General features: G+C 35.0%; 2 protein-coding genes across 10 annotated transcripts in view; one reads left to right on the top strand and one right to left on the bottom strand.

Moving 5' to 3' along the window:
• MACROD2 (mono-ADP ribosylhydrolase 2) overlaps positions 1 to 22,688 on the bottom strand; it is a 1,918,082-nt gene that overhangs the window by 1,594,650 nt on the left and 300,744 nt on the right. The window lies entirely within an intron of this gene.
• Positions 145 to 13,617, top strand: FLRT3 (fibronectin leucine rich transmembrane protein 3). Of its 2 annotated transcripts, none has more exons than XM_026002390.2 (3): positions 145 to 458; positions 8,491 to 9,239; positions 10,210 to 13,617. In XM_026002390.2, the coding sequence occupies exon 3, from the start codon at positions 10,253 to 10,255 to the stop codon at positions 12,200 to 12,202; it is 1,950 nt and encodes a 649-aa protein (XP_025858175.2). In that variant the 5' UTR covers positions 145 to 458; positions 8,491 to 9,239; positions 10,210 to 10,252; the 3' UTR covers positions 12,203 to 13,617. The 2 variants fall into 2 exon arrangements, with proteins under 2 accessions (XP_025858175.2, XP_025858176.2); XM_026002391.2 differs by having other exon boundaries at positions 194 to 458; positions 8,491 to 8,689.

Raw genomic sequence — 22,688 nt, 5'->3', positions numbered from 1 at the left:
ACCTTGTTGTATTAAACTTTAGAAAACGCTGAAATTCCAAAAGGCTGCCTACAAACCAAATGGCATCCCAGCTTTGGCAGGCTAAGCGCCTCATTTTGGCTTCTCTCACTCCCTCTAGTGTTTGCAAAGCTCATCTGTCTGATTATCCAGTTACCTCACTGAACAAGAGCTCGCCTAAGTCCTGCCCATCTATGACATCACCCCCTTCTTCAACCACTGCGAGGTGAAGCTTTAACTTCAGACTTGGAGGTGGGCTGTGTGCAGTAAACTGGAATGCTCTCCCTCACTCCTCAGTGTAGGAGTGATCCGAAGCAGGACAAGTTCTGCCTGCAGCTGCTGTTGGCTTTGTGTGCACTGGACGCGGAGCTTGGGAGAGGGGGAGGGTTATCACTCCAGTTCACAGTGGAATTACAGCTATAGCGGCAGTATATATGGGATTGCTTTTTCTCGTCTTCCTGGTAAGTGTTTCCCATGTTTTTCCTTAAGATTGTCCCAGAAAGTTTGCTTGGTTTTACTCTGTAGACAGAAATGACTTGGTACTATGAGGCATCCAAATACGAACGCTTGTTCTGTCACCAGTAAGAGCAATATGTGTGTGTACGAGCCAGCAAGGAAAAATTTGATGATATAGCCACATCTAAGAAGTTTCTTTAAACCTTCTTTCATTAAAAAGTAATAATTAATGGCTATTTTCTGCCTTGTAATAGTTGCTATTTGAAAAGAGCCTCGGAAAACCCTAAGTTGGAAAGTTAAATGTTAATCATGAAGAATACAAGGCAGATTTTTTTCAGAGAGAGGGAAGCAAAAGGTCTTGCTAACTTGGGGTGTACTGTATGTGTGGTATGATCACCAATTGCTGTTTTTACAACTGTGAAAGAAAATCAATAATCCCTCAGCCCATGAGTACGCAGTACATGAAAAGCATACATCTTGCTCACAGCTAGCCGAGCTACTCCTGGAGACTACTGTGCCTCTGCAAGGATTAACAGCTACACCTAGATTTTAAAGCTTTGCACTGCTATCCTGACAGAGCTGCTTCAAGCATTTCAGGCTTGCAAATCTAAACTAGTGAATTCAGCTCAGAGGAGGGGGAGACTTTACTTCCAAACCATACTTCCCATCCAGGAGAATGCCAAAATCCACTGCTTGGGCAAATGCAGTATGTGACTTGCATAGTAATTGGCAAAGCCTACTCAGGAAAACTAACAAAGCTCAGCGTGGAAGCTATGCCTGATGTATGCAGCGAGTTTGGGGTGGCAGGGGAAAAAATGAGTAGAGCCTTCATCAAGTGGGATGCACAGAGTATTCATTCACTTGCAACTTACAATAAGAATATTTTATATTGGAAGAAATGATTTTATACCAAAAAGCTTCCAAAAAGTAGTTAAATGTATCTTCTCAAAAAAAAAATTTTTTTTTCAGTGAATTAGGTCTGAAACAAAATGGTTGCATAGAGGTAAAAAGTACAACAGGCCTATATTTTTCAACATCTATCTATCTATTTAAAATTTAAAAGCCTTGATATTTTCCATTTATATAACCAAATTCTCAAATGGCTTTAACAAATAGCTATTTTAAATTTTCTTAAATTTATCTGCTCAAAAATGCATGTTATTTTATTAGCAGAAAACAACATGAATACAACCACTAGAAAAGAGCTTCAGCTGTAGCAATGCCTTTCATTTATCCCGAACTGCATGAGAATATCCTGATTAGCCTAAAACATAAAGAATTTGTCTCTTTTGAGATAGAACCATTTTTTCCTGCCCCAAAGTGACAGATGATTGATACTTATCTCTTTTGAAATGAGTAAAGAAATTAATCCCTTAAAAGTACCACAAAATATTAATATTATCATTACTACCAATATTAAGAATAATATACCACATTTTAATCTCTAAGAAGATTAAACAGAGATACACTACTTAGTTTGCAAATATGTGGGTATACACAATATATACACACATAATTACACAAACACACACACACACACACATATATATATATATTAGCCTGAAATAAACAAGGTTACAAAACCCTGATTGTATGTAGTTAAGTAGGAAAATCACATCTAATCTTTTTTTTTTAATGGAGTATTGCCAAAACACATCAAATCCAAGAATCAGCAAGATTTATTACAGAATGAATAAACATAGTGAATACATTAATATTGTTCAAGTATAATACTAACCATCAGTTATTAACTGGACTTTTCATTTCTCTGCCCCCCACCTTTTAAATCAATTATGATTACGTTCAGTATGCCCAACTAAACACTTCCTAAACATTAACATTTGTGAAATACATAATTGGGCACCAAATAAAGTTTTTACAAAGGAGGAAAAACAGTAAGGAAATTTGTCATAACTGAGTGTGGCTGCAAAATAGAAGGTATGTTTTTCTTTTGCTTTCAAGTGTTAATTAAGGAGACTCCAATTCTATCAAAACTTTTTCAGGGCTAAATGAAGCAGTGTGAAATAAATTTGGTTGAAATCTTGTGGCTGTCAGACTTTGTTAGCAAGCTATTAATTATCTTTACCCCAGTTTCTTCTCTATACTATATTGCCCAATCAAATAGAAACTCCAATTATGTTCAGCCTCTCCTTCCTAGGGACACCAGACCCTAATGAACACTCACTGTCTCCAGATGAAAAATACAATTATCAGCTTTAAACATGCAAGTTCACTGCAGAGAGATCTGTCTGCGCTTTTCTTGGCCACACACCCTAAGGCTTCCTCCTTTCTGAATTATTTTGAACAATTTAAAACCCTACAAAAATCAGTAGCAGAGAATTTGCCTTATGGTAATATTATATGAATGTTTCTTCTTTCTGCTTCTTATTTTTGGTGTGCCAATGTTATACCAACACGAAATTAAATCTGGTCATTTAAAGAAAAATTTTGGTCGATCTTAACTTTCCCCTCTTTTATTAAGGTGGGTGGGCTGCATAACAAAGAATGTGATGAATAGGATTCAGAGTTAACTTAAAAATTTTGAATTAAACCGCCTTAAGTATTTTCATTCATTCAATCAGTTTGTTTAATAGCATTATAAATAATTCTTGAAAGTCAAATGAAGACCACCATAAATGAAGTCAATGAGGGAACTAAGATTCAGTAATTTTTCAAAGGCTGTAATTTCTTCCCTCTTCCCTTCATCCCTTTCCCCTCCCACCCCCCACCTTTTGCCCTAGAGGCCTTCACTGTTCTTCTCAACGGGAGGCTTTGTTGTAATTAAACCAGAGAAAAACTGGCCGGCAGCAGCCAACATCTGACTTGCGTTGCAGCTTCTGAAAGCAGTGTTCTGGTAGAGTGTACCACCCCCCAGTGGGCAAAAACTCTACAGTAAATCTCTCAGCAATATTAATTCTCAAAACTGCATTTTTTTTTCTTCAGAGCATAAAAAAGGGCTGTTTTTCTCGTCTTCTAATATTCCACCATTTCAAAACCAGTTTCCAACAATGTCTTCTGGAAAAGCCTTCTTCCTTTTAAGAACCAAAATAGGAATATATGTTTCAGAGAGCATTTTGCAGTCTGAAACTGCAAATCAGCATCACTAAATTTGTTGAAACATTACCACTAAAAAAGAGTTTTGAAAGCCGTGTTTACGTTGCCATAGAGGAGCGGGTTTCAGAACTTTGACTTGACTATTGACAAGAACCCCAGAGAAAACATTTTAAGTCACAAAGGAATGAAATATAATTTAAGCAGCAGCTAAACTTACATTTGTTTTGCATATGCATTATCTTTTTCCTAGACTCAAAATTCAGTGTCAGGAATGTATAAAAAGCTCTCTCCAGGTATTAGTCTCCTTAAAATGAGAGGAGAGAGAAATTGTTCTCACTTGATAAGACAATGACAGCTTTTGTTCTTTATTCTTTCACTTTTCATGTGCGCAAGTTACCGTGGCAACTTTGAAAAGAAAACCCACAGACCACATTTGGTTAAATACCATTTTTAAAGTGTGCCACTGGACTGTGGATTGATCAGTTTATGTGTTGTTGATTTTCTCCCTCTTCATTTGCTTTACATCAATAATACCCTACTCTGAAATGAAAAACAAAACAAAAAAAACCACAAAGTGTTTTATGACTTGGGATGTTCTCATCAACCAGCACAGTGCTAGGCACACAGTAGACCCAAAGAGTTGTATTCATGTATAGAAACTTGAATATTAGAAATGTAAAGTACATCAACCAAATTGTACACACAACACTGAAAAAGGAACTTTAAAGTTTGCAATGGGAAAATGCAATGCAATTTTAAATAGTATAGTTTTAACTTGCAATGGTTCAAAGGTCAATGCAAACTTAAAGCATGTTCCCTGCCCAAGCCCTGGACTACTCACCTTTACCACCCTTTAAATTAATGTCTTATTTATACAAACCTTGGTTTTCTAATTCATTTAGTCTGGCTTTAAATATCACAAAAGGAAGAAGCATTCACTATAATGAAAGATAACATCCTAGTTTTCCTTTTTGTTTTAAGGATGCTCAATTTAACTTTAAAAGCCAATATAAATGAAGCAGATTTGGATTCATTTATCACAAATCTATTGGGAGAAAAAGAACCAGTAATATAAAAGGAGGAAGGAAAAATCCTTTGCTTTAGAACTTTTATCCTCTATTTTGCATAAGTAAAACACAACCTTTTTCAGGCTAGAAAATAGTCTAGATAAAACCAAGTATGAAAAGGCACACTTGCTTCTCTGCTGCTCAGCAAACCCTTCAGACTTCATGACTCTCAAGAGGGGAGTTAGAGGTCCTTCTGCTTGCCTGGCATTAAACAAAAGAATTGGAACTTTCCTGAAATCTGATGATCGTGGAAAATTTAACCACCAGACAGGCTGCTTAGAAAGCATTTTGCTGTCACTATCAACTAACCTGATATACTCCAGTTTTTTCAGTTTAACCATATATGTAGCTTATTCTAAATACCATTTGTCATTACAAAGACGTAGAATTCACAGGTTGATCATTTTGTTGTGCTTTCTAGCAGCAATTTAGCCTTCATAAACAAATTACCTTCTAAAACTCTAGATTATGATTATTTAAACTCCAATTTATCTAGAAATATTCATAGACTTGGATAAATCTGATTACGCATGTGTCTTCTTCAATCTCAAGATTTTATTCAAGATAATAATGCAATTAACTTAGATTAAAATTAAAAGTTCTACTTTTAGATTAAATATTTTTAAAAAGTTCCCATCATTAAGATATCATTTGTGAAGCAAATCATTAAGACTTTACTAAAATCTCAAAACTCTGTACTTGAATTAAGTTTTTAAAAAAAAAAATGGGCAATGATTTCAAATCAAAATCAATTCAAATAAAAGGCAGAAAATAAAGGGTTTAGGAAGTTAGTGCATATTATCAATATATAATCTTAAACTAAGTGATCAGAACATGAGAATACCTTCTCATTTCAAACATCCCCACCTCTAAAATAATGTAGTAACAGAGAAGAAATCATATAAACATGCAGATTGCCTCAAATCCTTGATTGTATGTAAATGCCAGTTTTCTATTTGATAAAACGTATTAATTATATTAGCTTTTAAAAAAATATCTTAAAACGATAGCATCCTTATCTAATACTTTCTTAGGTGTATCATGAAAGTAAATTGGAGACTTTTCACAGACTTGATTACATTATAAATGCATATTTAACTCCACAATTTTTGTTTATAAAAAGAAACTGATGAGAAAGATCCCTATTAAAAATCTGATTTGTCAGTGAGGTGATTATGTTGTCCTTTTTGCCACAGTTTTAAATGCTATCCACTTAGTAATGATTCCATTAAGAATAATTTTAAAACATTTCTTTAAGTAACCAGGGTCCATTTATGTTTTTCCCCAAGTTACCCTATTAACAATTTTTTTTTTCTGAAAGATCAATTCCTTTTTGTTCAGAAGTAATGGCCTTTTTTCAAGCCTATGCAGACATAAAGGCTTCTGAAGTCTATGTTGTGGAAACTGGCCACAGTGTCCATACCAGTGGGGCTCATTTTTCTTTATATCATTCACAATCAACTACCAAGCCTCTATGTGCATGAATATGTAGAGCCAGTTCAGAAAAACGGGAACTGTAAAAATGGGGGCAGAATCATGTATTTTAGATATATTATTATTGGCTTTAATATGAAAAAGCTTGAGCTTAATACAAAAAAAAGCTTTGAGCTTAAATAAAGGGAGCAGGAATTTTTGAAGGAATCTTCATTTCTAAAAGTATCATCTCTAAAGAAACCTGCTATAATTTATATTTTTGCCTCTTGTTTTAATGCAATTTGAGGAAAAGAGAATGACATTTTCCAAGAATTTAATGAGATTTAAGGCTTTCTGTTAATCCCACATTATTAACACCATTGTATTAATGGCAATGTGAATTTGCATATCAAACAGAGCAAAAGAAGCAGTTTTACAGATACAAAACAAGAAAAATAAACAAATTAGCCTTCTTTTCACACCAATTTAGATTTTTTTTCCCTCTCTGGTTAAAAATGTGAAAATCAATACATATTCTTAAAACTTGATTTCATAAAATATTTACAGTTCAGATACAACCTCTAGCACTAGTTATCATTACAATCATTATTTTAGGCATTCCCTAGGCTGATCTCATTTGGGGGACAGTCCACAATTTTTAAATCCTCATTCATCAGTTTCATCTGTTTAAAGTGTGTGTTGAAGTATGACAAATGCCTGACTATTGGCAATATTTTAAGAAGATTCTCACCAGTGACTTTTATTATAGTTTTTAATTAGGTTCTAATGCAATTTAACAAAAGTAATTGTTTCCTAACCTTAAATTAACCACATGATTTTAAATGTTGAATAATTTTCAAGCTTAGAAAATATTTACAGCAGATACCTTTTAAAATAATGATACTTTTTAAACTTTGTACTTATAATTTGAATAGCTTGGTTTTTCATTTCCACATTCCACAAAAGCAACAGTTTTCATGAAACTATGCTATTGAAATTCAACAATAATGAGCAAAGTACTAAATGCACCACAGTAAAACCTCACTTGAAACAATAAATCATTTAAACTTTCCTCTGTGGGCACTTTGCAATACACACTAGAGACTACTTAATCCATCTGCTAACTGCTATTTTTGTTTCAAGTTGCTTAAATAATAAATTAAATGGAGCTGTAATTTTTTTTTTTAAGTTTCCTTCTGCTAATGCATTCTATGATAGTATTGGTATTTGGTGGCAAACTAAAGACACTGAATTTTCTGATAGAATCAGAAACACAAATCTTGGCCTTTTTCATGTTTACTTTCAGTAGTATTTGAATTCTGGAACAGATGCTATCGTTGTGGGATACTAGGTAATTACTGGGGGAAGCAAATTGCTTCTACTGTAGTCCTTAATTTCAGGGTCAAACCTTAATGCTCCCTACTAGACAGAAATCACCTGAGTGGGTAACCCTGCATCATAGATACTAAAGTTACTCACTTCCTCAGCTCTACCAAAAAAAAAAAAAAAAAAATCTTCATGCATATTAGATAATGGGCAAAACAGTCATCATTAAAATCTCTAGTCTTTTTGGTGAAGCCTTAGGTCTTCTTTCAGAAATGAAAAACATACTTACTGGAAATTGGCTTGTTCATGTTTGAACCTAGAGAGAAATGCCTTGTCAGGTTTTGATAAACTTTCCGAATGGTCATTCTAAGAAGATAGCTTGACATAGCATCCTTTCTATTACAAATACAGATTTTCAGTTTGCTAAAAGAAAATTAAAATTATATTCTCCTAAAAAACTAATAATTAGTTGAATATCTATGCTACCTTTGGGCCAAGAACACCTGAGTAACCGGAGTTTCAGGATCATCAACTGGTCCTCAGAAATACCTCTAAAGAGAAAGGTGATGACGTTCACATTCTACAATTGAGAAAATTGAGGCCTACAGGAAGAATTAAACAGGGCACCGAGCAAATCAAAAGAAAAGATTCTAACACAAATTCTTTTCAAGTCTTTACATTGTACATTGTATGACTTTGTAAAACGATGAATAGAAATCTCTTAAAAGTTATCATGGCATTTCTATCAAAAACCCTTGTGACGTATTTGCTCACCTCTTTGACATATATTTGTTTTCTTCTTTTCAAACATTTTTTTCATTTTATATCTAAGATTTAAACATGAACTTTTAAAGATTAGCCTGACTTGAATTCAAAAGCCATGGAAGGCACTGGCTGGTCCTTGAATAAAGATTTGCTTCTGTGTTTAATTTTAAGTGGCATTAACATTTAACAGTAGAAATTATCTGTTTGGTGACAATCTCAACTTTAGCTCCTACTTTATTTATATAGTAGAATTGGGAAGTAAAAAACAAAGAGGTCATCTTACTCCTTTTCACCAGTTACTATGATGAAAGATATGTTGCTTAAAGAAAAACTGAAGTTAAATGTCTAGGAAATTTCTCTATCATGTTAAAGTTCATTATTAATAGTTCATTAAAACCTTTTGCTTTTACAGGAGATGCTCAGACCCAATATATTTTAAGGAAGAGAAAAGTAAAGGAAATCTAGTATGCTTCCTATTTTTTCTCATGAAGAATATTTGAATTAAGTTTTACCTTTTAAAAAAGAATACCTGTTCTTATATAACGTGACTGCGCCAGCTATTCTGAGAAAGCAGCAAGAAGCAAAAGCTGGAAATAGCTATTTCACAGCAGGTAATCATACCTCAGGATATAGCTACTGTACAAAGTTTATACTCGGATAATCCTGGACAGGAATAAAGGTGGGGGGTAACTGATGGAAAAACCTATTACTATACAGGCCTTAGCATCATGAATGGCTTTCTTCATGAGGATCTGAAGTTACTATCTGACCACATTGCACAGAAGAGCCAATAAGAATTTTAAAGAGAGCAATTTCTACTAAGGGAATTAAGCTACACAAAAGGAATCTTCACACAGAAACTCTATCAGGAAAAAAAAAGTGCATAGGAAGCCATGTGTTCTACATAGTAACAGGAAGCTGAATTGTCTCTGGTCCCTACTTTAATGAGCTTGCCTACCATGCTGAACTGTAGCTGGAATGTTCACTGACAACAGCGAGCCTGATCTGGAGGTGTGTGCGGCATAGGATTACATGAATAAACAGTGAAGAACATTTCCAAGGACTGAACAAGAGTTTATAAGTCCCAGTCCCTCATCAGGAAAATAATTTTTGTGCATTGGATTTTCACTCATGCAAAATTTATTCACATGATTCAAAAAGGTAGGAAAAATATTAAAGTGTTTTATTTTCATGCCTGAAATTACAAAGGCCAATTAATACGTAAAAGTGCAGACAAGATCATTATTACCCATAATAGAACAGTACAAATCTATAGCTCTCCAGCCATGGGGAAAGTTGAACCAATTTCTAGATTAGAATTTGTAGAAAGATAAATGCATTGTGAAATATATGATGTGAACATAATGGGAAATCTGCATAAAGTCATTAAAACTTGTAGTATGAAACATAAAAAAAAATGGGAAGAAAACAAAGAACTAGTTTAATGTGAAATGGAATTTTCACTTAGGTTAGCTGGATGTATTAGCTATGTAGTCTTTCCTTCCTTAAAATAGATGAAAAAAATTCCTTCTGATTTTCTTGTTAGAAATATCTATGTAATGATATTTAATATTAATAATTAAAAAAGTAACATAAACAATCAAAACAAATGAATGGCTTTACTAGGATTCAGGATCTTAAGAGGTATTTGTATTTAACTTACTATTCTTGAATACTAAGAGGATAGATTTTTTTTTTTACTACACATTTCTACACCTATACAGTCTACCTAAGAAGTAAACATCAAATTTTGATTTTTAAATACAAAAAGTCATATTCCTATATGTCAATTCATTATGAATATTAAGGAAAAATAGAAAACTGATTAGCTTGGTCAGTGACTGGGTATAAAATTGATATCAAGTATTATGAAAATGCTCAATAAAACATTTAATGTTTCAAAATCAAATGGATTTGTGACATGATATTAATACTATAAACAGTTAAGGTAAAGAGATTATTTGATCATGTTCACTGTTAGCTAGCTAGCAAGAAATTCTAAGCATGCAAAAAAAAATTAATACATTAAAAGTGATTATAGATATTTTAGTTTCCACATCTATTTGGAATACTATTTTAAGTATCCTGACCTGACTGTTTTTGGTCTTTCTTTTCACTCATTCCATTTTAGGGCTCTGACACTACCGTGTACAAAGACCTTAACACTGCTGACCATGATCAACCCAGCCTGGAGCATCTTCCTCATCGGGACTAAAATTGGGCTGTTCCTTCAGGTGGCACCTCTATCAGTTATGGCTAAATCCTGCCCATCTGTGTGCCGCTGTGATGCAGGTTTCATTTACTGTAATGATCGCTTTCTGACATCCATTCCAGCAGGAATACCAGAGGATGCTACAACTCTCTACCTTCAGAACAACCAAATCAATAACGCTGGAATTCCTTCAGATTTGAAAAACTTACTAAAAGTAGAAAGAATATACCTATACCACAACAGTTTAGATGAATTTCCTACCAACCTACCAAAGTATGTAAAAGAGTTACATTTGCAAGAAAATAACATAAGGACTATCACTTATGATTCTCTTTCCAAAATTCCCTACCTGGAAGAATTACACTTAGATGATAATTCGGTCTCTGCTGTTAGCATTGAAGAGGGGGCATTCCGAGACAGCAACTATCTTCGACTGCTTTTCCTGTCCCGTAATCACCTTAGCACAATCCCCTGGGGTTTGCCTAGGACTATAGAAGAACTACGCTTGGATGATAACCGCATATCCACTATTTCATCCCCATCTCTTCAAGGTCTCACTAGCCTAAAACGCCTGGTTTTGGATGGAAATCTATTGAACAACCATGGTTTAGGTGATAAAGTTTTTTTCAACCTAGTCAACTTAACAGAACTGTCCCTGGTACGGAATTCCCTGACTGCTGCACCAGTAAACCTTCCAGGCACAAACCTGAGGAAGCTTTATCTTCAAGATAACCACATCAATCGGGTGCCCCCAAATGCTTTTTCTTATCTAAGGCAGCTGTATCGACTTGATATGTCCAATAACAACCTAAGTAATTTACCTCAGGGTATCTTTGATGATTTGGACAATATAACCCAACTGATTCTTCGCAACAATCCCTGGTATTGTGGGTGCAAGATGAAATGGGTACGTGACTGGTTGCAGTCACTACCTATGAAGGTCAATGTGCGTGGGCTTATGTGCCAAGCCCCTGAAAAAGTTCGGGGGATGGCGATTAAGGACCTTAATGCAGAGCTATTTGATTGTAAGGACAGTGCAGTTGTAAGCACCATTCAGATAACCACTGCAATACCCAACACGGTATATCCTGCTCAAGGACAGTGGCCAGCTCCAGTGACCAAACAACCAGACATCAAGAATCCTAAGCTCACTAAAGATCAGCGAACCACAGGGAGTCCAGCAAGAAAAACAATTATAATTACTGTAAAATCTGTCACCTCTGACACAATTCACATCTCTTGGAAACTTGTCCTACCTATGACTGCTTTAAGACTCAGCTGGCTCAAACTGGGCCATAGCCCAGCATCTGGATCTATAACAGAAACAATCGTAACAGGAGAACGTAATGAATACTTGGTCACAGCCCTAGAGCCTGATTCGCCCTATCGAGTCTGCATGGTTCCCATGGAAACCAGTAACCTCTACCTATTTGATGACACCCGTGTTTGTATTGAGACTGAAACTGCACCCCTTCGAATGTACAACCCTACAACCACCCTTAATAGAGAGCAAGAGAAAGAACCTTACAAAAACCCCAATTTACCATTGGCTGCCATCATTGGTGGGGCTGTGGCCCTGGTGACCATTGCCCTTCTTGCTTTAGTGTGCTGGTATGTTCATAGGAATGGATCACTCTTCTCAAGGAACTGTGCGTACAGCAAAGGGAGAAGAAGAAAGGATGACTATGCGGAAGCTGGCACTAAGAAGGACAACTCCATCCTGGAAATCAGGGAGACTTCTTTTCAGATGTTACCAATAAGCAATGAACCAATCTCAAAGGAGGAATTTGTAATACACACCATATTTCCTCCTAATGGAATGAATCTGTATAAAAACAATCACAGTGAAAGCAGTAGTAACCGAAGCTACAGAGACAGTGGTATTCCAGACTCAGATCACTCGCACTCATGATGCTGGAGGCCTTGTAGCAGACTGTGTTTCAGTTTTTTTAAACCTAAGGGAAGTGATGGTAGGAACCCTGTTCTACTGCAAAACACTGGAAAAAAGAGACTGGAAAAAGCAATGTACTGTACATTTGCCATATAATTTATATTTAAGAACTTTTTATTAAAAGTTTCAAATTTCAGGTTACTGCTGCGATTGATGTAGTGGAGATGCCTGAACACAATTCTATATTTTAGTATTTTTTAGTAATTTGTACTGTATTTTCCTTGCAAATATTGAAGTTATAAACCATTTACTTTGTGTTCCACTGAGTAAGATGACTTGTTGACTGTGAAAGTGATTTCCTTGCTGTGTTGAACAATCAGGACTGAGTTCACATGAGATCCTTGTAGTATAAGCACAGGCCATTTTTCACTTTGGTATTAATAAAATGTAAAAAAAAAAAACTGGCTGGATGAGAAAAATTAAAGTTCAAAACATAGTTATGAAATGATGCTCCAACTATTAAATTTGTATTATCCCAGTGGTATTCAATAAATTAAAATATGTGAAGTAATGGGCAATATCAAACTTGCTGCATATCTCCATTTCTACTCTAAGCAAAGTAGATATCCTTAAGAATGCATTATCTTTCGAACTGAATACATCAGCTGGCATAAAGGAGTATGAAGTCTGTTGTTAAAATCACTGTTAACAAAGTTTTGAGAATGAAGGACTTCACAAATCAATAATGTGAGCATGCTTCTACGTTAGGGGGGAAATTTGTACTTAGGAAAACATGAAAACTTAGACTCCATAGTATAATGAACACAAATACCAGAATTGCATTTTGGTTTTGCCTATACCATCCCAATTTTTGAAAAGTGAATTCTAAAGACATAATTGTTAATGTTTATGTTTTTATCATAAACGATGTCAAAAAAGAAACATATGTATTTAAAAAGATAGTATAACCATAAGCAATTCCCCTCAACAATGCAGAGAAAGTAGTACTTTAAATAAGAAAGAATTTAAAAGAAAAATGAATACTAGAAATCAAATTTAGATCTGGTTTATGTGAAATGTTTTAACACTGTACATAAAAAAGTTCAATTTACTTTCACAATGATCAAGAATACTGCCCATTACTGTCACAGTTTTCCACGTATCACATAATGAACTTGTAATGTAACATTTCTTTCTAGCTTCCTACAGAATTGTGAGCTATTACTTGTTTAAAAACCACATCATTTTTCTGTTGCCATTTTTTTTTCCCACCAAAAAACCAAAGTGCATTGTACGCCCTTTGGCCAGTCTTGTATGTGCCTTGATCCAATGCTACATGTATTCAGCTTTTAAAACTCGACAAATTTTTCATACTTCCTTAAATATGAAAAATTATGGTCTTATTGCTGAATAAAACAAGAAGAAAAAGTACAAAATAATCGTGCTTGCTTTTTCGGGATTATGTTACTATCACTAAAGTAGCAAATTGCCCAGCACATTATTCCTAAGCACCCCCATGTATTTTTCTAGGCATAAAAATAAACGTTGGCTACAAATAAAAGTAGCAGTATCTTGAGCTTGTGTATCATTATACTTGAAAGAGTTCAGTGTTTCATGTACAAACTAATTTCCTAGCAGTCTTTTAGGATACTATTGTTTTGCTTATTTATTCCAAAGACAGAAAACCTCAGAAGTGGTGTGGTAATCTTTCTGTCTTTTTTACACTGCTGCCATTGTCCTGACTGATATTTTTTATGGTGGTCTTTGAAAAACTAATATTTTTTAAAATAGATTTTTGGTAGTATGAGTTGGCATTCTGTTTCTACTGGTCTACTAACAAGTATCTCCAGCTGCCTGCAAAAACTCATTCATTATTCATTTGCCATCTTCATAAGTTTCCCAATACCTCTCTTTTGAGTTCCTATTATGAAGAATGCCTATTTTCTAGGAATAACTTGGCAAAGACTCATGTGATTAACAGTAAATATAAGGAACATTTTGTGAAGGAAGTTTGACTTTTGCTTCTAGAGGTTTTGAGAAGTTCAGCTACAGTGCTGCCACAAATCAGGGAAACAGGTACACGGTTCCATAAATTCACTATAAACCTATGCGTTTATAAAAAGTCAAAAGCCAAGAGATTATATTGACTGTTTTCCAGTTAGTTCATCTTGCATGAGTACAGAAAATTTTATGTATGTTCTAATACATGCATTTTAATTATTTTACCTGGGATAAATCAGAAATAGATTCTATATCAGCAAATAGAGATAGCACTAACAGTAAAAGTTTATTATTTCTCTAGGCTGGCTATGAAATCCAAATATATATTCTTTCAATAAAATAAATACAAATATCTACCTTAAAGGGCATTAAATTAATTATAAAATCCATCTGCATATATATATATCAAACTATATGGTTACAATTTTTACTGATCAGGCACAGAGAAAATTGTAGTACAAGGAAAAATCCCATCTTGACTATACAACTTACAGATTTAACAAGAATACAATTTGGGAAGTGACAAAAAAAATTGTTTTGAGGGAAAAATCACTCTTTTGCTGAATGTTTGACAAAAATCAAAAATTGTTTTTGGAAGCAGCCTTTTGTAACTACATTAAATCACTGCACTTATGCTCTCATTCCCTATTAAAAACAACACTGTATTCTATCTTTCAGCAAGGCCGATTTATTAAAAGTATTCCCCTGTGCCTTCAAAAGAACTAGTAAAAAAACAAAACAAAACAAACAAAAAAACTCTGCTTTACTAACTACAGTTTCTGAGTGAAGCACATTTTATAGCTGCATGCCTACATGACAGTTTTCCTAAGGAATCCAAAGAGACCCATATGCTTTAAAGCACCTGAAGCATGGATGTGAAAGGAACCAACCCACCACTGAATTTACTTTAATATTAGCTCATCTGTTGCTGAAAACAGTAGTGGCATTTAAAATTCTAATTCCTTTCTCCTACTTAGCATGATTAGCAAATCTTAATTTAGTGTAGTCTTAGAATTAAAACTTGTATTTTATGCTTTTGGACTTTTGGTTAAATTAGTAAAAATAACTCATGCTTATCAATCACTTTCTTAAGAACTTCAAAGATCTCTACATATAATCTCAACAGCCAATGACCTATACAGAATGGCTTCCACATTATAAATAGCAGAAGCATTTGCATCCAAGAAGTATACTGTCTATGGGATGTAAGGCATAAACATAAAATCTAATGAAAGTTTACTACAACTGCGGTATAGAAGATATAACTAGATCTCTTTGGATGGGTCAAAGAAAACCTCATGAAGGAGGTAAAATGAAGGCCAGGTATTGAAGGATAAGAAAATATTTAAAAAGAAAACAAGAAAACTAGATATTGGCCATGGAGAAAAATGGGGAACAAAGTCATAGAGATAGGGAAACAAGGGCAATGTTTCTCAGTGCTGGCTTTGGTCACAATCACTTGGGGAGGCTTTTACAAAGATAACCAGGCTTCAATACAGACCTACTTAATTTAAATCTCCCAGATTAAAGTTGGGTATTTAAATTTTTCTTTAATTCCAAAGGTGATTCTGATGCAACTGGGGACTACTGATTTTAGAGGTATCTGGGGAAAGGCCAACAGGCCTGCTGAAATACAAGGTCCAGAAAGGAGGTAAGGCTGGAAAAGTTCTTTTACATCAGACTATGTAGTGTGTTGGATCCCTAGCTGAGAAGTCTGGATGATATGCTTTGGTGACAGTTTCTGAGTAGGTATATCAATAATCAGTACACTTTGGGGATAGAAATAAAGACTATTGAATGAAGAATGAATGAGGAGAAACAGCGCAAGAAGACAAGTTAGGACATTGCAGGTAAGAAGAAACAAGGGCCTAAACAGTGGAATGGGTTGGTTTTTTTTTGTTTTTGTTTTTGTTTTAAGTGTAATTCAAAGATACAGGAAAGTTAGAATTCATAGGAACTGGGAACCAAGCAAAGAAAAAGAATTGAAGATGATGATTGTTAGCCTAGGTAAGCAGAATGTTGGTGAGGCATTTAATGATGAAAAGTACTAGAAGAGCAAATCTCAAGAGTATTCTGTACATATTAGGTTTGAACAGGTGACCATATGCTCCAGATTTACACTGGCTAATTATCAATAGCACCTTCTTTAACCTTCTAAGTGACCCAGTTGGGATCCAGTTTAGATGATAAAGTATAATTGCTTTAGGTTTTAAAATACTTGTATGTTATCCCTCTGGAAATGTCTATTGGGAAATAGAAAATGAGGGTCTGGGGAGAGATCTTCAGCATATCTAACAGGTTATTATTTAAGCCAAGAGGTTGGAGGACAGCAGCAGCAGAAGTAAGCAGAAGGAGGGAAAAGAGATGAGCCACAGGGACACCCACATTTTGTGAGGAGAGGAAGAGAAGTAAAAAGAAAAGGGGGGGATTACAAAGGAGGAAAATAATCATGAGAAGAAAATTATAAAATCAAGGAACTACAAATTTTTTTTTAAAAGGAGGAAGTCAGAAGATGATCTGGAATGTAGATTTGGAAGAGGACACTGTTTTAAATGGAAAAGGAACTGCCAGGGATTCTGAAGCAGTGTCAGCAGAGAGCTAAGAGCTTCTAGGATGTTGTCAGGATAATGGGAGATAAAACTGAAATGACTAAGATTACTCTTTAAGAAGTTTGGAGGGTGAAGGGATCAGGATAGATAAGAAGGAAGTAAGTACCAGGAGGGATACTGACTGACCTCAGGAATAAGATAGGGTAGACAGATAGGAACCTACAATGAGGACAGTCAACAGGAAACAATAGAGATGCAGGAGAGGTGTGGTCTAAGTCTTAGTTGTGAATCTAAGAGAACTGCAGTAAAGATGTGCCTGAGAAGCTGCAATTTTGGAAGAGTCAGCAGTAGGAGTACAAAGTCACACAGAGAGATGGAAAGGGTTGGTGCGAGGGTAAGGTTTATGAGGCAGGTCCTCAGAAAGATGGGGCAAAGTCCCAGAGATGTAGAGATGGGAGATGATAATGGTATCAGGTGATGTAGATATAAAACAAAGACTTCAAAAGAAAGGTTTTTGAATAATGGTGACATAAACATAGCCAGGAAGTGATCTTTCAGGGACAGAAAAAATTTTTTGAAACTCCCTTCCTACTTCCTCACCACTTCCCCTACCAAAGTTTCATCAAATAGTGACAGTAAGAGATGGAACAGGTGACTAGGAAGGTGTCATCCTCAGGAAACAGATGTCAATTAATTCAAGGTCATGGGAAGAATGCTAAGAAAAATGTCAGTTACATGGGAAGTTAGAATCCAAAAGAAAAAGATCACAAGGGACCGGTGGAAGCAGTTAGGAAATAGGCCTGAAAGGAATTCAAACTTCCAGATGGAAAAATAAAGGCATACGAAACAAAAATAGAGCAAAGGAGGGCATTGTACTTAGGACTCCAATAGATGATGATAGTTTAAAAGGATGTTGGCCATGCAAGGTTGGTAGAAATTCCTGTTCTAAATACTATAGACATTCTGAACAGATGAAAAAGAACTAGAATAACCAAATTAATCTTGCTCTGTTCTTTGAACATCAAAACAGAATAAAATCTCACTTTATCTCAAAATATACAATGAATTATCCCTAGTTTTATTAGTCTTTCCCACAAGTATCATAGGGATTCCCAGCAAACAGGTAAGCAAATCACATTATGGACCCCTCCCACTTCCCATCTCCTATCTCATTTTTATATTATTTGGTAAAATGAGATTGGAAATGAACTTTAGGGCTGACTTGAAAGGTGTTTTTTTTTTTTTTTTTTTTTTTTCCTTTTTTAAGAGGCTTCGAAAGGAAGAATGCAGCCACAGGGGTGTGGAAGTTGAGGATAATGGGATTTTACAGACTGATTGTGTACACACAAAAGCAGTACTGCTTTTTCAAGGCCAGCTGGCTGGGGCAGGGCAGGGGTGAAGGGGTGGTCTAGGGAATTACTACTCAAAGTAATTGCCTTTCTGAATATACATCACGGCTCTGATAATTGTGACTTACAAAGCTGAGGCTAGTTCATATCATTGTTCCATTAGAAAGCATGGAATCACTGCTGAAATTCCACATTTTAATTTCCTAAATATTTTATATATTTTAATCTCATTTAGTTCACAGGTAAACTTTATAATTAGGAATTACTATCTATTTTTCTCAGATCAGTAAATTAAGGCTTTGAAAGGTCATGGAGATAAATTTGGTTCATTCAACATTAACAATGATTTATTGGGTACCCAACTCAATAACTGTGCTTGAGGCTGAGTATACAGCACTGAACTAAAAAGATACAGAGATTATAGTTGGAGGAGGTAGGGACACGATACTAACCAAAAACCAAATGAATATCAAGTGAAAAGTTGTGACAGGTGCCATAGAAGAGAAAAACATGATGCTACAAATGAGCAAAACATGAAAACCTATTTAGATTGGGTGGTAAAAAAAAAAAAAAATAGATTGGGTGGTAAAGAAAAGCCTAAGACCTGAGGGATAACGTATAAGTTATCTGAAGAATAAAGTAAAGAGTGTACTGAGCATAGGAGAGGGAACATATTCAAGTTACAAAGAATCAGCTTAGTGAGTTTAAGGATTGAAAAAATGCCAGGAGGTTCAAGCTCAGTGAGCAAGACAGAAGTAAGTTCAGGGAGGCAGGCCCAGATCAGAGCACGCAGGGTCTTGCAGGCCAAAGTCAAGGTAAAGAGTCTAGACTTCATTTTAGTGAAAGAGAGAGCCATTGGCGGGTTTTTGACAGAGCAGGGGAGGGGGAGAAGGAAGAGGAGAAGAAAAATGTTGAGGATCGTACTATCAGATTCAATTGTAATAAAGTCACTAGCCATTATATGGAGAACGAGTAATATGGAACAGGATGGTGGTAGTGAGGACAGACATGAAAAGATGCCAAATATATTCTGGAACTGTGACGGAATCCTTCTTAGAATTTTATAGTTAGTAAGGAGTGGAACAAGGATACTGTCTGATCCTGAAGCATGAGCTCGTAACCACTCTCTTTAAATAGTGAGCAGAAACATTCCTGAATGACTAAAATGAAATAAAATGAGATAACATGAGATAACAACAAGAAGACATTTTTAGGATTAAATCTCAAAACATTTTAATCGGGCAAATGTGAATTTTCCCCCAAGGCTTATAGACCTCTGCTCCACAAAGCTAAATGATAACTTCTGGAGGTCAGTGGTTACTAGCTGTAAACTACCCTGAGAGTAACACTTGTCTTTCTTGCAGCTTTCAATAAATTTATTTTTTTAATTTTTATTTATTTATGATAGTCACACAGAGAAAGAGAGAGAGAGAGAGAGAGAGAGAGAGAGAGAGACATAGGCAGAGGGAGAAGCAGGCTCCATACACCGGGAGTCCAATGTGGGATTCTATCCCGGGTCTCCAGGATCGCGCCCTGGGCCAAAGGCAGGCACTAAACCGCTGCGCCACCCAGGGATCCCGCTTTCAATAAATTTAAACTCAGAGTTGGCAGACAAATCTTAATGTTTGAGTTCACTGCAACACCTCTTCATGATTCCTTTTAGTCTTCTAAGAGCCAGAATAGAAGTGCCATATCACCTATTTGCCAGGCTTGGTGATGAATTTGAGAAATATAACCCATGAGTACCACTGCTTAGCTTACAATGGTAAAGAAATGCCAAGATTATTTAATGGTTTTCAATAATTATTTGTTTTTGCAATAATCTTTGAATTATTAAAATTCAGCATATACTTAACAGATATATACAAATATAGACAAGGTATTAGAGATCTACATTTAATTCCATGTTCATAGAGTCTTAGAACTAGAAAGAGAGTTCATAAACCTTGGTGATGTATACTAATAAATTTAAAAATTAATCCCCTTGTTTTATTATTTTTTAAAATTTTTCCCCTCATTGTTTTAAAACAATACAAATTCAGAGGTGCCTGAGTGGCTCAGTGGTTGAGAGTCTGCCTTTGGCACAAGTCGTGATCCTGGGGGTCCTGGGATCAAGTTCCACATTCGGGTCCCACAGGGAACCTGCTTCTCCCTCTGCCTATGTCTCTGCCTTTCTGTGTGTCTCTCATGAATAAATAAATAAAATCTTCAATAAAAAATGAAACAATATAAATTCAAAAACAAAAATTTGTAGTTGAACTATAACTGGTTTACAGTTTTTAAAAAGTCCTTAATGGAAAAATGTGGAGCTACTCTGTGAATCACAATATGCTTCTAGTTACTGTATTATAGCATGGCTCACAGCACTCACTGTATGAGAGTTAAATGTTCCCTTTATGGCAGTTATTATCTAATACGCTAAATATTTTTACTTATGTGTTTTCCCTATCCCCTATTAAAATGCAAACTCCATGAAGGCAAGAACATTTTTTCTCCTGCTGTTTCACATAAATCTCTCCAACTTGTAGAACAATTCTAGCAGATACTAAAAAATAAAAAAAATTTAAATAAAATTTTTAAAAATTGTTAAATGAACAATAAAATAATGAATGAGTTTGAAAGGGTTGTATCACTAAGCATTATCTGAGACAATCTTCATAAAAGCTCTTTGTAAACTGTAAATCCGTCTATGAATGTGGAATATTATCACCAACTTCATGATAACGCGTGTAGAACATTTACTAAGCACTCTATACCTGTTATCTCCTTTATTCCCCAATTCACAAAAGACACTTAAATTCAAACAGATTAAGCAACTCAACCAATATCCAATATAAATGGCAAAATAAAGACTCTAAAAAAAAAAAAAAACAATTCAAATCCAAATGCAAGGACCTTAATCCCAGATCTGTTTTTTAATGTTGCTCTCTTCCTTGTGACATGCTGACTGATCCCAAGTATGTAAAACAAAATATACTAGAACATTCTATAACATTGTATGTAAAATTGATATTTGAGACGATGATTAAGAGCACTGTCTTTGAATCAGACAGATCTGGGTTTTCATCCAGTTTCTGACACTTACTTGGGGTATGGCCTTTGGCAATCTAGCTAATCTGGCTAAGCCTCAGTTTCACCTTCTGTGAAATAAGATAATAATAGTGTATCTCTAATTGTAAGGAATAAATTATGTATTTCAAGTGGAGCACTTAACTCATACCTGACTCTTAGTAAGTGCCCAGTAAATTTTATTTTCACCTTTGATGATGAAGAAATATTTACCGAGTACCTGATATATTAGAACTATCATTTGAACACAGGATGGCAAAAAAAGTGGAAAGTGGGGAAGCAAGATCAACAGACTTTCTTTGCATTTCTGTTTTCCTCTGAACCCTGCACTGATTTCACAGAAATAATACTTTAACAAAGCCACACTTTTCTCTCTCTTCCCAACACAGGACTGGGCTCCTTGACCCTGCTACCTTTTGGTAAAGGAACAAGTAGGAATGTAACTGCTAAAAAGTAGAAGGCATAACTTTTTAAAAAAAGATTTGTTATCTTAAAGCTATTAAAATGGTAAATAGTCTTCTTTATATTTCCCAGAATCTCAATAAAAATTTGTATTGTATAAGAACAAATATCTAGATGGCTACTTGTTAAATAAAGTCACAGTTACTAAGGTGTATCAGTGTATGAGTACCAGGGACTATGTTTCATATGAATTAGCCCCCGCTGGTGGGAATCATTTTTATTGGGGAAGAGAGAGTGACAGCAGCCAGACACACATCTCTGGTGACTACAATTTTAGCAACTACAGTCCTCTGTTTAACAGTAACAGCAAACTGCATAATCCAGGCTAGTCCCTTCTAGTTGGGAATCCAAATTAGCATGCCCTTCCTCTTCACTTAAGGGTTTGAGAGGAAAGGAGAGAGAGGTTTTTTTCTTGGTTTTATAAACACGTTTAAACAAGAGATTCTTATTTCCTGGTTTATCAGGTGTTGATCTTTTCCAGGTACAGGAATTTAATTAACATGTTTCTTCAGAAAAATCCTCTTTGAATGTTAACTAATATACTTAAACGGTTAGGTCTAAGAGTGAAAATTAGATTTCAATATTTATTATAATGCAGTAGTATTAACTAGAAGAAGTGTGCTGGTTCACAAGCACATTAAACTTTCTCACCTCCTAGATAAATTTCACAAGTTCTATTCCAATTCTTCACCTTTTCTTAGAAATCCCAGACAGAGGTAGCAGTAGGAGCCATTAAAACCAATTAACACTTCACTTTCATTTTGGGACAAATAAGAGGGAAAAAGAGAAGCATTTCAAGCTAACTCTGCAATGAATGTAAATTTATAAGCCATTGCAAAGTAAAGGAAACCATTTACTTGCGACAAAACCACATTTGTGAAATCATTAATGCTCAAATGAAGGAAATTAAGTGTAACTTCTTTCCAAATGTGCACAAAATATAGAAGTATCCACCAAATATACACTCTTTGAATATTAAGAAATATAAGATCAAAAATCTCTTAAAAGTATATTAATCCTATGCTCTACTTTCAGCCAGTCTACAGCAGACAACAGAATAACTAACTTATTATTTAA

Source organism: Vulpes vulpes, chromosome 14 (genome assembly GCF_048418805.1).
Source record: "Vulpes vulpes isolate BD-2025 chromosome 14, VulVul3, whole genome shotgun sequence".
NCBI lineage: Eukaryota > Metazoa > Chordata > Mammalia > Carnivora > Canidae > Vulpes > Vulpes vulpes.
The sequence above is the reverse complement of the archived record's forward strand: the minus strand, read 5'-3'. Positions and strand labels throughout refer to the sequence as shown.

Excerpts from the sequence above, each read along its gene's own strand:
- FLRT3 (XM_026002390.2), top strand. The coding sequence starts at position 10,253 with ATGATCAACCCAGCCTGGAGCATCTTCCTCATCGGGACTAAAATTGGG.